Source organism: Mobula birostris, chromosome 7 (assembly GCF_030028105.1).
Source record: "Mobula birostris isolate sMobBir1 chromosome 7, sMobBir1.hap1, whole genome shotgun sequence".
In the NCBI taxonomy this organism is placed as follows: domain Eukaryota; kingdom Metazoa; phylum Chordata; class Chondrichthyes; order Myliobatiformes; family Myliobatidae; genus Mobula; species Mobula birostris.
The window spans coordinates 38120554-38137379 of record NC_092376.1 but is presented as its reverse complement, the minus strand read 5'-3'; the positions used below and the strand labels follow the sequence as shown (position 1 = coordinate 38137379).

General features: G+C 42.3%; 1 protein-coding gene across 11 annotated transcripts in view; it reads left to right on the top strand.

Moving 5' to 3' along the window:
- Window positions 1-16826, top strand: part of pds5b (PDS5 cohesin associated factor B) — a 263499-nt gene that overhangs the window by 110608 nt on the left and 136065 nt on the right. For all 11 annotated transcript variants that reach the window (XM_072262926.1, XM_072262916.1, XM_072262922.1 and 8 more), the window contains 2 exons: window positions 5722-5802; window positions 9467-9607. In XM_072262926.1, coding sequence (XP_072119027.1) covers window positions 5722-5802; window positions 9467-9607 — 222 coding nt within the window. The remainder of the gene's footprint in view (window positions 1-5721; window positions 5803-9466; window positions 9608-16826) is intronic.

Here is a 16826-nt window from a genome sequence, read left to right as displayed (position 1 = left end):
ATCGCTGACCACACGGGCCGCCCCGCCCCTTAAGCTTTCCACCAATCGCTGTCTCTTTTCCTCATCCGAAACTGACCACACCTCTAACAACTGGGATGTATCCTCAACCCAGGTCTCGTATTCATCCTCCCCTTCCGGGGTTGGCCTGGCTCCCGAGAAAATTCTCAGCTTCGGGCGGAGCCACTCAACCCTTCTCGCCAGGGAGGTAATGGCAGCCGCTAACTCGGAGGTCTCAGCCCTAACTGGGGGACGGGGCCTGGCCAAACCTTCCCACTCCACACCTCCACCCCTAGCTACTGGCACCTCCCCTGGGGCCTCATCTAGCTCCTCCTCCGGCACCTCCTCACTTCCCTCCTCTGGGAGGGTGTGGAGACCCCACGGCCCTGCCTCCCCCTGGATGTGGACTGTCGCTGGTAGTTCCAACGTCATGATGTCGGCACTCGTCCGCACCAACATCCAGCTGGACTCCAGTTCTTTCCCACACCTTCTAGCTATAAGTTCTACCTGCTCAATACCTTTAATCATACTCAACCCTCGCACTAGTACATCTGCCGGAGTGCGAAAATCGACCCCACTTAGCACGCACACATGATTCACCGGTACCTCCTCCAATTCACACCCTTACAATCTTATCTCGATCCATCTTCGCACCACAACGTGATGACTATTACAGCTTTATCGAAAATCCAAATCCAGGACGGTAGCCCCCACTTGTAACATTCCGTTATATTGGCTGGTATATGTCTAGGGGAAATCCAGCCCAGCACCCGCCTCAACGCTCCCCACAGGGTTGGTTGCCGCCTGAATCAAGCCCAAACATCAATCATCAGCCAGCACACCCAGTAAATTTTAACAAGTACGCTTTATAGATATTACTAATTCTATGACATTAATATAAACTCGATACAGAAAGGGAAGTAATGGAAAAAAAAAGTGCCAACACTTATCAAAGTCCAAGTTCTTCGTGCGCAACCGTTGGAGCTCAATCGAATCCGGACGACCACCCGAATCCTGTCGACTCACGGCTTTGGACCACCCGAAGTGATCGACTGGAGCCTCTCTGCACGTCCGCCGTCCTCCTCGTCTCTCCTCTTGACTCCCCGCCAAAACCCCGTCCCCAGTCATATGATACAGCATGGTATCCGAAAACAAAACGATACATGACCACCCATTGGTTAATAGCACCCTGCTATCTCTAATAACCCAAGCAACTGTCTAGCTAGAGACTTTTTCAGCATTCTCCAGTATAACATAACAAAAGAAGCCATTTTAAATTTAACAAAAAAGAAAGACCCCGTACACAAGTGCACATGGGGACAAAGATCTTACTATTTGGAGAAATGTCCTCTGGTCTGATGAAACAAAAATTGAACTGTTTGGCCATAATAATCATCGTTATGTTTGGAGGAAAAAGGGTGAGGCTTGCAAGCCAAAGAACACCATCCCAACTGTGAAGCATAAGGGTGGCAGCAACATGTTGTGGGGGTGCTTTGCTGCAGGCGGGACTGGTGCACTTCACAAAATAGATGGCATCATGAGGAAGGAAAATTATGTGGATATATTGAAGCAACATCTCAAGACATCAGCCGGGAAGTTAAAGCTTGGTTGCAAATGGGTCTTCCAAATGGACAATGACCCCCAAGCATACCTCCAAAGTTGTGGCAAAATTGCTTAAGGACAACAAAGTCAAGATATTGGAGTGACCATCACAAAGCCCTGACCTCAATCCGATAGAAAATTTGTGGGCAAAACTGAAAAAGCGTGTACGAGCAAGGAGGCCTACAAACCTGACTCAGTTACACCAGTTCTGTCTGGAGGAATGGAACAAAATTCCAGCAACTTATTGTGTTACATGTCCACAGTTTTGTTTTCCTGGGAGTCCATAGTTTTGTTTACTGTGGGTGTCACATGTTCCCAGTTTCGTTTTACTGGGAGTCCACAGTGTTACCTTATGACGTATGCCGATGGTATAAAAGAAATGTGGTCAGAGTGTTGAGAAGGAGTCGAAGGAAAGAGAGAGAGAGTGAACATTGCAGACTTCGAGCTATCCGGGAACAGCTCACGATCGAGAAGGGTAAATTCTAATGCTTACCTATACCCAAAAGATTGGGTTAATCAGCGGCATACTGTGCATTGTGGAGACATGTTTGTCCTTCGTATGATCCATGGGTGTGGATTTCGTGACAGTCACTTTGCAAAATTGCTCTTCATGAACTTTGGAACAGTATTCCTCGGCTGGGATCTTTGGTAACCGTTTCTTTGTTTGCTAGCCGTGGAATCTTTGGAATTCATCATGATCGCCTCGTCGCTGCACTGTGAATCCACAAGTCCTCCTCTCACCTATTTTGTGAATTACTGAGACTCTCTGAACTGCGACTTTAAGACTGTGCTTGAGTAAGATTTGTTAAGAACGGGTACTAAGTTTGACTGTAAGGGAACTACAGACGCATAACACTTAAAACTTCTGTTTAAGAAAGTAGTTTATTTAATGTTCTACATTTTTGAGTCGATGTAAATAAATATAGTGGTTTTAATATTAAACCCGACTCAATTTGTCATCTCTTGCTGCTTGTATGTTACGGAATCATAACAATTGTGAGAAGCTTATGGAAGGTGACCGAAAAAGTTTGACCCAAGTTAAACAATTTAAAGGCAGTGCTACCAAATACTAACAAAGTGTATGTAAACTTCTAACCCAGTGGGAATGTGATGAAAGAAATAAAAGCTGAAATAAATCATTCTCTCTACTATTATTCTGACATTTCACGTTGAAATTTAGTAGTGATCCTAACTGACCTAAGACAGGGAATGCTTTCTCGGATTAAATGTCAAGAATTGTGAAAAACTGAGTTTAAATGTGTTTGGCTAAGGTGTATGTAAACTTCTGACTTCAACTGTATATCATAAACTGTGGAAGACCCTGAGTTATACAAATGACTTTTTCAGAACTTCCACCTTATCTTGTGTAGCTAACATGTTTGCGCTTTACACCACGAGAAGCATTTTCCTTATTCAATAAAGACATGACTGTGGCTAGATAAGCACAGGTTATAAAAATAAATGCAGAATAGCACAGAAGAACAACTTACTTCTTTTAAAGACCGTGCCAACAGCTGATGCCACAACCATGCACTCTGATTTTTAATTAATTCAATTTCTTGTTTAGAAAATGCCCCTAATATTGACCTTGGGCTAATAAAGCTATCATTTCCTCATTTATCTAGACTGTTAACATTAAGGTAATATTCCATCTGTCTCAATTTAACTGACTTTATACTATTGTTGGGATATTAAATGCTTTTTATTGTAAATATTACAGAATCTAAATTTGTACTATGGAAAACTCATGAAGTAAATATTCTAAACTGAGATATTGATGTGTATAATGATGATTACTAAAATGTGCATGGTGAAAGATAATTCTGCATGAAGTTCTTTGGCATCTTAGTTTGGTGCCTCAGTGAAATTGGACATAATCCAGCACTAACTTCTGAGGATATTAAAATATGAACTGTGTAGGTAGCCCCATAAAAACAGTAAGAACAGAGAAGTAGCAGGATACCCATCTAAAGGATTAAAATATCATTATTTATTAAGGCACTAATACTATCCGCCAGCTATTTATGTCCATGTACTTCTGGAGAGTCTTGAAATATGTTATTTAATTGGAATAAAATAACTTTCACTTTGCTTGATAACATTATTGGTGCATCACTTATGATTATGTGATTAACTTATAAAGTGATAAGGAAGTACTCTGGTAACCCATTGCTACTGATATTGTGATCAATTTTTGTTTTTCTTTTGGCCATGGTGTTCATTTGCTGTGGCAAGAACAGGAGAACTTAAAAGAGCTGTTGGATAGGTGTTAATGAAAGAAGCAGAACACTTGGATGTAGTTGTTGATATAAAGGCCATTCAAGTAGTGCACATTTTAATTAAAACAACATTTGTGGATTTTCCCCCTATAACTGAGTATGTTAGAAAGGTGTTAACATCTGAAAATAAGCAAACAGCAGAAACCAGATTGCTTGCTTATTATATAGTAAGTCCCCGGGTTAAGAACATCATCCGACTTACGGACAACTCGTACTTACGAAAGGACTGCCATAAAGCCGAGTATATTAAAAATTTGAAAACATTGCGTGGCTTCAGCGGTTTGTCGGCTCGAGGAAGGAGAACGCCGTCCGCTATTTTAAGTCAGATCACGTTGCCATTAACACTGTGTTGAGTGGGTAACTTTTTATTTGGCTTAAATTTTTTTCTTATTTACCCTTGTAACCATGCCTCCAAAGCGTAAATCCGATGCAAGTGCTGGTGATGAATCAAAGAAAAGGAAAATGATCATGATTGAAAATAAAGTGGAAATAATAAAACGATCAGAAAGAGGTGAAACGCCATCAGTCATTGGAAAAGGGTTAGGCTACAGTCGGTCAATGATTGGAACAATTTTAAAGGATAAAGTGAGAATAATGGAGCATGTGAAAGGCCCTGCCCCGATGAAAGCTACAATTATTACTAAGCAAAGCAGTGGTTTAATTATTGAAATGGAAAGGCTATTGATAATTTGGTTAGACGATCAAAATCAGCATAATATGCCTATTACCCTTTAGTGCAAGAAAAGGCTCGAAGCCTTTTCAATGATTTAAAACCTGCACGTGCAGCAAGTGAAGGTGATTATGATGAAGAATTTGTTGCGAGTAGGGGTTGGTTCAGTTGTTTCAAAGAGAGGGCAAATTTACATAATAATAAAGTGCAAAGAAGCAATGAGTGCTGATGTAAGTGTTGCGAGTGATTTTCCTGAAGTGTTGAAAAAAAATTATTGAGTTTATTTGCCAGACCAAATATTTAATGTAGATGAGACTGGCTTATTTTGGAAAAAAATGCCTGAAAGGACCTACATTTCGAAAGAAGAAAAAAGTGCATCAGGGCATAAGGCATCGAAGAATAGGCTAACGTTATTGCTTGGGGTAACGCATCCGGGGATTTCAAGCTAAGCCTTTGCTTGTGTATCACTCCCTAAATCCGAGGGCACTTCGCCGTATCATGAAGGCATCTCTTCCCATTAAGTGTTTTATATGCATAGAAAGGTAAAATATATACTATATACTAAGACAAACATTTGACTAACTGATGCTAAATAGGAACCGAATGTACCCGTTCCGACTTAACTACAAATTCGACTTAAAGACAGACTTAGGAATAGATCTCGTTTGTAACCCGGGGACTGCCTGTATACAGAACTAAGGCATCCTGTCTCGTACCACAACCATTTCACATGATGTAATTTAAATTATTTTTTGTTTACGTGAGTATCTCAACTAGAGGGATAGATGCATCGCTGGCACAATGGCAAGATATTTTAACTAGTTATGACATTGTATTTCTTAAGACATACTAAAAATGTGATGCAGATTTAGATATTGTGTTTCTGAATTTAGCCTTCGTCCAAACCAGGGGTTCCCAACCTATTTTATGGCATGGACCCACACCATTAAGCAAGGGGTCTGTGAATCCCAGGCTGTTAACCCCTGGTCTAAACAGTGTAAATGCAGATTGCATTGGTTAAAATGATGCAATAAATGTTTCTCTAACGTAGTAGTATGTAGTTCTTTGTTATGGGCCAATATGAATTGAGTTCAGAAATTACAATGTTTTGCACTATAACTCACAAATTAATGTCACTGAAATTTCTTTCTTGATATTTTTGTTTTCTTGCAGAATCTAAACAAGCAAGCATATGATTTAGCAAAAGCTCTATTGAAAAGGACTGCTCAAGCGGTTGAACCATACATTACAAATGTAAGCATTTAACTGATCACCTCTCCCCACCCCACCATCTCCCTGGAGAATATTCAGAAGATATTGGTTCTGCTTGACTTATATAATATTTGGTTACAGCACTGATCAGTAATAGCTATCCCATTGGCACAACATCTGTTTTAGGTTAAATGTTACCATCCTTGCTTCATCACACAAATTTGAGCTTGTACTTAAGTTTTATTAAGAGTGATTTTACAGTGCTTTAGTGTGTATCTTCATTTTGCCCATTGTCTATGACTAGACAGAACTCCTGCCTCAGCAAGGACCTAGACCCATTGCAATTTGCCTATTGTCACAATAGGTCACTGACATTGAGTGCCAGGTTGTTGCTGTGGCACCGTTCCGCTAGTTGGCATACCTCACTCCTGCACGCCCTCAATCTCCATGACTCTTCACACTGCTTTAGACCACCTAGGCAACACAGACACCTACGTCAGGATGCTGTTCATCGACTATAGCTCAGCATTCAAAACCATCATTCCAACAATCCTGATTGAGAAGTTGCAGAACCTGCACCTCTGTACCTCCCTTGGTAATTGGATCCTCGACTTCTTAACCAGAAGACCACAGTCTGTGTGGATTGGTGATAACGTGTCCCCTTCGCTGACGATCAACACTGGCGCACCTCAGGAATGTGTGCTTAGCCCACTGCTCTACTCTCTATGTACACATGACTGTGTGGCTAGGCATAGCTCAAACACCATCTACAAATTTGTTGACAATACAACCATTGTAGAGTCTCAGGTGGTGACGAGAGGGTGTGCAGAAGTGAGATATGCCAACTAGTGGAATGGTGCCGCAGCAACAACCTGGCACTCAACGTCAGTAAGACGAAAGAACTGATTGTGGACTTCAGGAAGGGTAAGACGAAGGAGCACGTACCAATCCCCATAGAGGAATCAGAAGTGGAGAGAGTGAGTAGCTTCAAGTTCCTGGGTGTCAAGATCCCTGAGGATCTAACCTGGTCCCAACACATTGATGTAGTCATAAAAAAGGTAAGACAGCGGCTATACTTTATTAGGAGTTTGAGGTGATTTGGCATGTCAACAAATACACTCAAAAACTTCTGTAGTTGTACTGTGGATACCAGGCTGCATCACTGTCTGGTATGGAGGGGCTACTGCACAGGACCAAAAGAAACTGCAGAAGGTTGTAAATCTAGTCAGCTCCATCTTGGGCACTAGCCTACAAAGTACCCAGGACATCTTTAGTGGAGCGGTGTCTCAGAAAGGCAGCGTCCATTATTAAAGACCTCCAGCACCGAGGGCATGCCCTTTTCTCACTGTTACCATCAGGTAGGATATACAGAAGCCTGAAGGCGCACACTCAGCAATTTAGGAACAGCTTCTTCCCCTTTGCCATCCGATTCTTAAATGGACTTTGAAGCTTTGGACACTACCTCAGTTTCTTTAATACGCAGTATTTCTATTTTTTCAATATACCTAATTGATTTACTTGTTTATTTATTGTTACGTTTTATCTTATTTATTATTTTTCCCTCTCTCTGCTAGATTATCTATTGCATTGAACTGCTGCTGCTGCTAAGTTAACAAATTTCACGTCACATGCCGGTGATAATAAACCTGATTCTGATTTTATTTTCAGCCAATGATTTGTATTCAGTTTGTGAAAACCTTAGGGTAGTTTTATCAAACATTTTTTTAAGGTCCATTAAGGTTCCAAAAAAAGCCTCTTCCACCTACTGTGATCTACTTTAGTTGGAGTAAAGAACCAATCCAGTTCCAATTCACATTGGTTGAGTTTTGCTTCTTTGCTTTTAACATTATTCTTCACGTGTACTGTTGATAGTTAATACAAATATATTGAGGAAATTGATTACATTTTCAATTTTGAGTCAAATGATGTGTCAAAATCTATAATAGACATAAAATAATTAAGCTATGAGCTGGAGGCTCTAGTTTTTCCTCCATATCTGTGGGAACTGCTCTAAACTCTATGAAATATTAGAAGAAACACGCCGCTATACAACATCCTCTTCAAACTCCTAATGAAGTATAGCTGCTGTCTTGCCTACTGTATAACTACATCAATATGATGGGTCCAGGTTAGATCCTTGGAGATCTTGACACCTAAGAGCTTGGAACCCGCTCACTCTCTCTACTTCTGATCCCTCTGAGGATTGGTATGTGTTCCTTTGTCTTGCCCTTCCTGAAGTCCACAATCAGCTCTTTTGTCGTACTGTCGTTGAGTGCCAGGTTGTTGCTGCGGCACCATTCCAGTGGTAGGCATATCTCACTCCTGTACGCCCTCTCGTCGCCACCTGAGATTCTACTAATAATGGTTGTATCATCAGCAATTTTATAGCTGGTATTTGAGCTATGCCTAGCCACACAGTCGTGTATTTAGAGAGTAGAGCAGTGGGCTAAGCACAAACCCCCAAAGGTGTGCCAGTGTTGATTGTCAGCGAGGAGGATATGTTCACCAATCCGCACAGACTGTGGTCTTCTAGTTAGGATACCCACATGACCACAGTGAAACATGCAGGGAAAAAAAAACAAGACAGAACCAGAGGTCAGGATCAAACCCAGATCCTGAAGCTGTGCGGCAGCAGTGATAACTGTGTGTGTCACCCTTCTGCCCAAATATCCATTTTACTGCATCCTTCCTTCCTGTGATGCAATGTCCATGCAGCAGAACTTGCTCTCCTATTGCCTTGCCTCCCCCTCCCTCTATCAACATGTGATAATTGGTCTGATATGGTTGCACGAAATTGAAAGAAACTGCGCCGGTTATTCCTACTCCGTGATACAAATTCTTGAATGAAATGTATTAGTACCTTGATGGGTTTTCTCAACACTGAAATACTTGAATTCTGTACTGCTGTCATTAGCTTGGGAACTCATTCTTTTCACATTACTGCTGTGAGATGGAATGGGCATTGGGCAGCTAGTTTAAAGAACAAGACAGTGGGTACGTTTTATTTGGAGGAGCTTACTTTTGAAAGAACATCATCTTCAGTGAATGATAATAATGGTGAGCTGGTCTGGCATCTTACTGTTTTTTTTTCCTTCCTCAAATCAGTGCTCTTCAAAAAATGCCACCATGCTGTAGTCTTTAATTTCAGTTAAAAAAGATGATAGTTCCACACAGACCTGTTCTCTCTTAGTTCCTGAACTGTTTCCAAGTTTGGGATTTCCTGTAACTATGTAGAAGTTACATCCTTGGAGATTTTTCTATTGATGTCTTCAGTCCAGTAGTGAAAAGTTAACTTTCTTAGTTGACCAGCTTGTATGCTAGGAAATCAACCCACGACTCCTTTGCCTGCTTAGACCTGGCTCAGGTTTATTGATTCCCTTCAAGTCAAAGGAAATAAACAACCATGAAGTATGTTAAATGTGATAAAATGTTTGTTTTATTTAAATTGATCTCTCTGACAACTTTTCATTTCAAAGGTATGACATCAATTCTCAAAGCATTTCTGCAAATTGCTGGTTGATGAGTCCTCTACTGTGCTGGCAGCTGATCAGAAGTTTGGGGCAATTTATAATGCTTGGTGTGGAGAGGATGTTCACTTTTACATTAAATGAGATTTTCATACGTTTTTTTGGATAGTTGTAATACTAATGTTCAATATAGATTGTTTAGTACAGATTCTACTAACTGGTAAATTTTCTGCCAACAGTTTTTTAACCAGGTTTTAATGCTGGGCAAAACCTCCATCAGTGATCTATCAGAGCATGTCTTTGACCTGATCCTTGAGCTCTACAATATTGATAGTCATCTGTTACTTTCTGTTTTACCACAGCTGGAATTTAAACTTAAGGTACATCTGTTCACTCATTTCTATATGTTGCATGTTGACTGAAGCATTAACTTGATCTGTAATTCTTAACAAATAATGTGTAATAATGTTTCTTTAAGATTACTGTAATCATTGATAATTTTCTGACATTAATATAGTCATAGTCATACTTTATTCATCTGGGGGGGGGGAATTGGTTTTCGTTACAGTTGCACCATAAATAATAGTAATAGAACCATAAATAGTTAAATAGTAATATGTAAATTATGCCAGTAAATTATGAAATAAGTCCAGGATCAGCCTATCGGCAAAGGGTGTCTGACTCTCCAAGGGAGGAGTTGTAAAGTTTGATGGCCACAGGCAGGAATGACTTCCTATGACGCTTTGTGCTGCATCGCGGAGGAATGAGTCTCTGGCTGAATGTACCCCTGTGCCCACCCAGTACATTATGTAGTGGATGGGAGACATTGACCAAGATGGCATGCAACTTAGACAGCATCCTCTTTTCAGACACCACCGTGAGAGAGTCCAGTTCCATTCCCACAACATCACTGGCCTTACGAATGAGTTTGTTGATTCTGTTGGTGTCTGCTACCCTCAGCCTGCTGCCCCAGCACACAACAGCAAACATGATAGCACTGGCCACCACAGACTCGTAGAACATCCTCAGCATCGTCCGGTAGATGTTAAAGGACCTCAGTCTCCTCAGGAAATAGAGATGGCTCTGACCCTTCTTGTAGCCAGCCTCAGTGTTCTTTGACCAGTCCAGTTTATTGTCAATTCGTATCCCCAGGTATTTGTAATCCTCCACCATGTCCACACTGACCCCCGGATGGAAACAGGGGTCACCGATATCTTAGCTCTCCTCAGGTCTACCACCAGCTCCTTAGTCTTTTTCACATTAAGCTGCAGATGATTCTGCTCACACTATGTGACAAAGTTTCCTACCATAGCCCTGTACTCAACCTCATCTCCCTTGCTGATGCATCCAACTATGGCAGAGTCATCCGAAAACTTCTGAAGGTGACAAGACTCTGTGCAGTAGTTGAAGTCCGAGGTGTAAATGGTGAAGAGAAAGGGAGACAAGACAGTCCTCTGTGGAGTCCCGGTGTTGCTGATCACTCTGTCAGACACACAGTGTTGCAAGCACAAGTACGGTGGTCTGCCAGTCAGGTAATCAAGAATCCATGATGCCAGGGAAGCATCCACCTGCATCGCTGTCAGCTTCTCCCCCAGCAGAGCAGGGTGGATGGTGTTGAACGCACTGGAGAAGTCAAAAAAACATGACCCGCACAGTGCTCGCTGGCTTGTCCAGGTGGGCGTAGACACGGTTCAGCAGGTAGACGATGGCATCCTCAACTCCTAGTCGGGGCTGGTAGGTGAACTGGAGGGGATCTAAGTGTGGCCTGACCATAGGCTGGAGCAGCTCCATAACTAGACCATTAAGTTTCTTTAACTCTATTCAGCCTTCACTGTACTGTAACACTATTTCTTAGAATAAATTTTAAAATATTTTTTATGCCTGATTACTTTCTAGATGGATAGTAAATTGTATCTTGTTTCATTGTCTTTCAAGAATTATCTTTCAAGATAAACATAGGGAAAGATTGGTTGAGGAAGGGCAGGACAAACATTAGGTTAGCATAGGTAATTTCCTTCACTAATGTAGGACAAGATGTAAAGTTTTTAAGCAATGACTGAGATGACAGGATGCAAGAGGTGTTGTGGGTGACTGAGTAGATTGGTTTCTTGGCATAAGTAGATCAGAAATTGGACAAATGAAATGTGAAAAAGAAGATAGTTAAAAGGTGAGAAGAGAATTTGCTAGAACAATATGATCGGGCATCTTGGGTGTAGGATTTAGTGTTACTTTGTAGCTCTGGAGACCCACGTTTGTTGTTGATCTCTGGTGCTGTGACCATAAGACAAAGGAGCAGAAGTTGGCCATTTGGCCCATCGAGTCTGCTCTGCCATTTTATCATAAGCTGATCCATTCTCCCATTTAATCCCACTCGCCCGCCTTCTCACCATAACCTTTGATGCCCTGGCTACTCAGATACCTATCAATCTCTGCCTTAAATGCACTCAATGACTTGGCCTCCACTGCCACCCGTGGCAACAAAGTCCATAGATTCACCACCCTCTGGCTAAAAAAAAATTCTTCGCATCTCTGTTCTGAATGGGCGCCCTTCAATCCTTTAGTCATGCCCTCTCGTACTAGACTCCCCCCATCATGGGAATCAACTTTGCCACATCCACTCTGTCCATGCCTTTCAACATTCGAAATGTTCTATGAGGTCCCCCCTCATTCTTCTAAACCCCAAGGAATACAGTCCAAGAGCGGACAAACGTTCCTCATATGTTAACCTTCTCATTCCCGGAATCATTCTAGTGAATCTTCCCTGTACCCTCTCCAACGTCAGCACATCCTTTCTTAAATAGGGAGACCAAAACAGCCCAGAGTACTCCAAGTGAGGTCTTACCAGCGCCTTATAGAGCCTCAACATCACATCCCTGCTCCTATACTCTATTCCTCTAGAAATGCATTGGCCTTCTTCACCACCGACTCAACCTGGAGGTTAAGCTTAAGCGTATCCTGCACGAGGACTCCCAAGTCCTGTTGCATCTCAGAACTTTGAATTCTCACCCCATTTAAATTATAATCTGCCCATTTATTTCTTCTGCCAAAGCACATAACCATACACTTTCCGACATTGTATTTCATTTGCCACTTCTTTGCCCATTCTTCCAATCTGTCCAAGTCTCTCTGCAGACTCTCTGTTTCCTCAGCATTACTGGGCCCTCCACCTATCTTTGTATCATCAGCAAACTTAGCCACAAAGCCATCTATTCCATAATCCAAATCGTTGATGTATAATGTAAAAAGAAGCGGCCCCCAACACAGACCCCTGTGGAACACCACTGGTAACCGGCAGCCAACCAGAATAGGATCCCTTTATTCCCACTCTCTCCTTCCTGCCAATTAGATAACGCCCTATCCATGTAGGTAAGGAGATTGCGTTATGTATCTCAGGGCTCCCCAACCTTTTTTGCACCGCGGAACGGTTTGATATTGACAATATTCTTGCGGACCAGCCGAGCGGGGAACTGGTAGGGTTGCCAACTTTCTCACTGTGTTTACCCCGAGAAAGACTACCATGACCGTGAAGCCTTGCGTGGGCACCTGTGTGCGCCTGCGTGCCGTGCGCATGCGTGTAGTTGCCGATTTTTTTTTCTACAAATCACTTTTGGTGATTCTGCTCAGTGAAACTATACTGTACATACATTATTTCTACTTTATACAGTATAGGCTGTGTATTTATCATATCATTCCTGCTTTTACTATATGTTAGTGTTATTTTCAGTTTTATGTGTTATTTGGTATGATTTGGTAGGTTATTTTTTGGGTCTGGGAACGCTCAAAATTTTATCCCATATAAATTAATGGTAATTGCTTCTTCGCTTTACGCCATTTCGGCATGAAAGGTTTCATAGGAACGCTCTACCTTAGCGGGGGAAATATGGGACAAGGGTGGTCTTGTATGGGACAAACCAATTTAGCCCAATATATGGGATGTCCCAGCTAATACGGGACAGTTGGCAGCCCAATATCGCTGAATCAGTGGGAGCCCTGGGCTTGTTTCCCTGCAACAAGATGGTCCCATCGAGGGGTGATGGGAGACAGCGATACTCAAAGGGGGTTCCTTATGTCCAGTCTATTCCGCAATTTAGTTTTCGTTGCATTCATTGCAGAAAATCCTGCTTCGCAAAGATATGTTGGAAATGGAAGCAACGTTTTCAGTGCTTTCGTGGCTATCTCAGGGTATTCAGCCTTGACTTTGATCCAGAATGCTGGCAGAGATGTGTCAAACATACTTTTCAGCCCACCATTATTTGCAAGCTCGAGGAGTTGATCTTCTTCCTGTGCTGACATGGATGATTCACCGGGAACATTCACAAATGGGTCACAGACCCATTCCTTTGCACGTCTTGGGTCATTTGCGGTTGGGAAGTAACGCTTGAATTCTGTCGACAGTGAAGTTAGGTGATTGCGCAGCAGCTGTGAGAAAGACGGTGCAGCCTCAGTCTCTCCCAAAATCCCAGCTATTGTTCAGAACATGTCAAATATGCTCCTGTCCACTTGCTGTCCCCACAGTTCCAGTTTGGCTTTGAAAGCAGACACTTCATCTGCCAACTTGAAGACAGTTGTCATTCTCCCCTGAAGTGACAAATTGAGTTAATTGAGCAGGTTGAAGATGTCACACAGATAAGTGAGTTTTGCTATCCACTCCTCGTCACTGAAGTGTGCTGCCAGTGGTGACTTTTTTTCCTGAAAGAAATCTCTGCAGCTGCTCTCTTAACTCAAAAACCCTGGCCAGGGCTCTTCCCCTTGATAGCCACCCAACTTCAGTGTGTAAGAGAAAGCGTTTGTGCTCTGCATCCATTTCCTCGCAAAGCTGCTCAAACAGATGTGAGTTAAGGGCTTTTGCTTTGATGTGATTGATAACTTCAACAATGTCACTCAACACGCTGTTAAGATCAGGTGACATTTTTCGGCTAGCTAGCATTTCCCTGTGTATGGCACAATGTGTAGACTGGCATTCAGGAGCAACCTCTTTGACTCAGGTAGTGAAACCAGACAGCCATCCAGTCATAGTTGCAACCCCGTCTGTGCATATTCCAACACAGAATGACCAGTCCAGTTTGCCTGACATGTAGTCATTCAAAAACTTGAATAGTTCTGCCCCAGTTGTGTTAGTTGGCAGTGGCAGTGCACACAACATACCCTGGTGCACATTGTCTTGAAATATATATCGCACATAAACCAGCAGTATTGCCTTGTTGTCGACATCGGTAGACTCGTCGCCCTCGATAGCATACCATGGTAACTCATTAAGCCGTTCCAACAGCTGCGCTTCGATGACCTCCGCTATGTCATCGATTCTCCTTGAAACTGTGGTAGCTGAAAGAGGAACCTGTGCCATCTTGTTAGCTGCAGCTTCTCCCAACAGTTCACGGCACATGCCCTTGGCAGCAGGCAGAATCAATTCTTCACCAACAGTGAAAGACTTCTTAGCCTTAGCAATACGGCTAGCCACTAAGTACGACGCTCTCAGAGCAGCAGCATTTGTGGAGGTGGTGGCTGTCAGCACTTGCTTCTGTCCTGCTTGCTCATGTTTTTTTCTGCTCAAAAAACTCAACGGGTTTGTCTTTAAGTGCAGGGTGCTTGGACTCAAGGTGCCGAAGCAGTTTTGTGGGCTTCATTGCCTCATTAGACAGCTTGTCACCACATATCACACACAGGGAGCTTGGAGCGTGCGAGTCACCGGTCGCAATAAAGCCATATTTTATGTATGACTGGTCGTATTTTCTGTTGGAGGAAGCTTTCTTTTTTTTTGCAGTCTCTGCCTCAACTGTCTTTCTGTTATCATCATCGTTAGGCCTTTTATGTCCTCTTCCAAAGAAATTCTCAAGCGACATTTGTTTTTTACTCATACTGGCTGATGACCTCTGGTGTGGGTGATGTCCGGCATGGGTAATGACCTCGCGTATGTTATGACCTCGCGTGCGTTCAAGCTCAACAGTGGGCGTGACAGGGAATGAGGAAAGGTGCAGCTGACCCATATTGCTTCATATCGCCAAATCATATAGTTTCCTTGCGGCCTGGTACCGGTCCGCGGCCCGGTGGTTGGGGACCACTGATGTATATGATCATGTATGTTCCTCCAGATTCTCCTGCTTGCTCTTGTATTCGAAAGATATTGTGGTAGATGAATTGACTACTATAAATTATTTCTTCAGTGCAGGTTAATGGCAAAAGAATGAAAGGGTAGTTGCTGGGCTTATGTAAGAGAGATTAAGTTGCAAGATATGAGAAAATAGAGGGAAGTGGGACTAAGCGCTGAGCCAATTTGGAAGGGCCAAGTAAGTGCTGAGACAATTTGGAGAAGTCAAGAGTGGCATCTCCGGCAGCAAAATCTAGACCTGGATTGAGTCATCGCAGTGGGGTCCAGGTCCTATTGTCAGGTTCAGACAGTTTAAACACCTGCTCAGATAGTCTGTGCATTCCTCTCTCTGCTACACTAAGGCTATGAGACTGCTCCTAGCTGCTGTGCTTCGTGTCTGCAAACTTTGTGGCAACTTGCCCTGCTAACATGATGAACTGAATTCCAAAGCTTTGAGCCTACTCTGAGTTGCTCTGGGGATTTGGATCTAAGGACTCAAATTTGCTTTGGAATGCTTAACACAAAATAATCTGCAGATGCTGGGGTCAAAGCAACACTCACAACAGGCTGGTGGAGCTCAGCAGGTCGGGCAGCATCCGTGGAAACGATCAGTTGACGTTTCGGGCTGGAACCCTTCGTCAGGACTACGTTCCTCCAGCGTGTTGTGAGTGTTGATTTGGAATACTGTTGTTGTTCACTTCTATTGTTTGCAAGAATTGTTGTTTTTTCTCTTTCTCTGTGGGCATTGAGGGTGGTCTTAATTTTTTTTAATTGGTTTCTTTCGGGTTCCTTGCTTTACGACTGCCTGTAAGCAAACAATTCTCAAGGTTGTATAATTTATACATTCTTTGATAATAAATTCCCTTTGAATCTTTGAATTTCCCTGAAAGTCACCAGGGACCTGCTGGATGAAGCAAGTCTTCTGAATTTGGTTCAAATTAATACTGATTTTCATACACTTTTAAAGTTAAAAAAAAAATTTGTGCATACATAAGCATGAAAATGTTGATGCTTTTTGATATTTGCATGCTTTGGTATATATTTGCATACAGCTGAGACTAAATTCTGAACCACATTGTCCGTTTCTAAGAAAACCTTCACCTGGTCTTGTGTAGCTATTTTATTAATTTCCTGTCCTACTGACGTTGTTCTTTTTTTTAATGCTTTTTCCTCCTTTCACTAAGCATGAAAACATGCTTTCGTTTCTCTCCACAAGTGACTATAAACAATAGTGCATTCTTATCCTGATGACACTGTTTCCAATCTGAAATATTGAGGATGTGTTGTTGACTGGTGTTTTGTTTGGTAAAGCTCAGTATCCAAGTTGTTTTGATTTTGATAGTCCAGTTGCTTGAGAGAATGTTGCAGTATTATATTAATTGAGCATACTTGAGCTTGTATTTGGCAGTGTGCACTCTGTAAAACTCATCCATCAGAGCAAGGATTTGTTATTGTTATTTGATACTAATAAGTGTTGTCACCTTATTGTTGACTACAATGTATTGCCTTTTAGT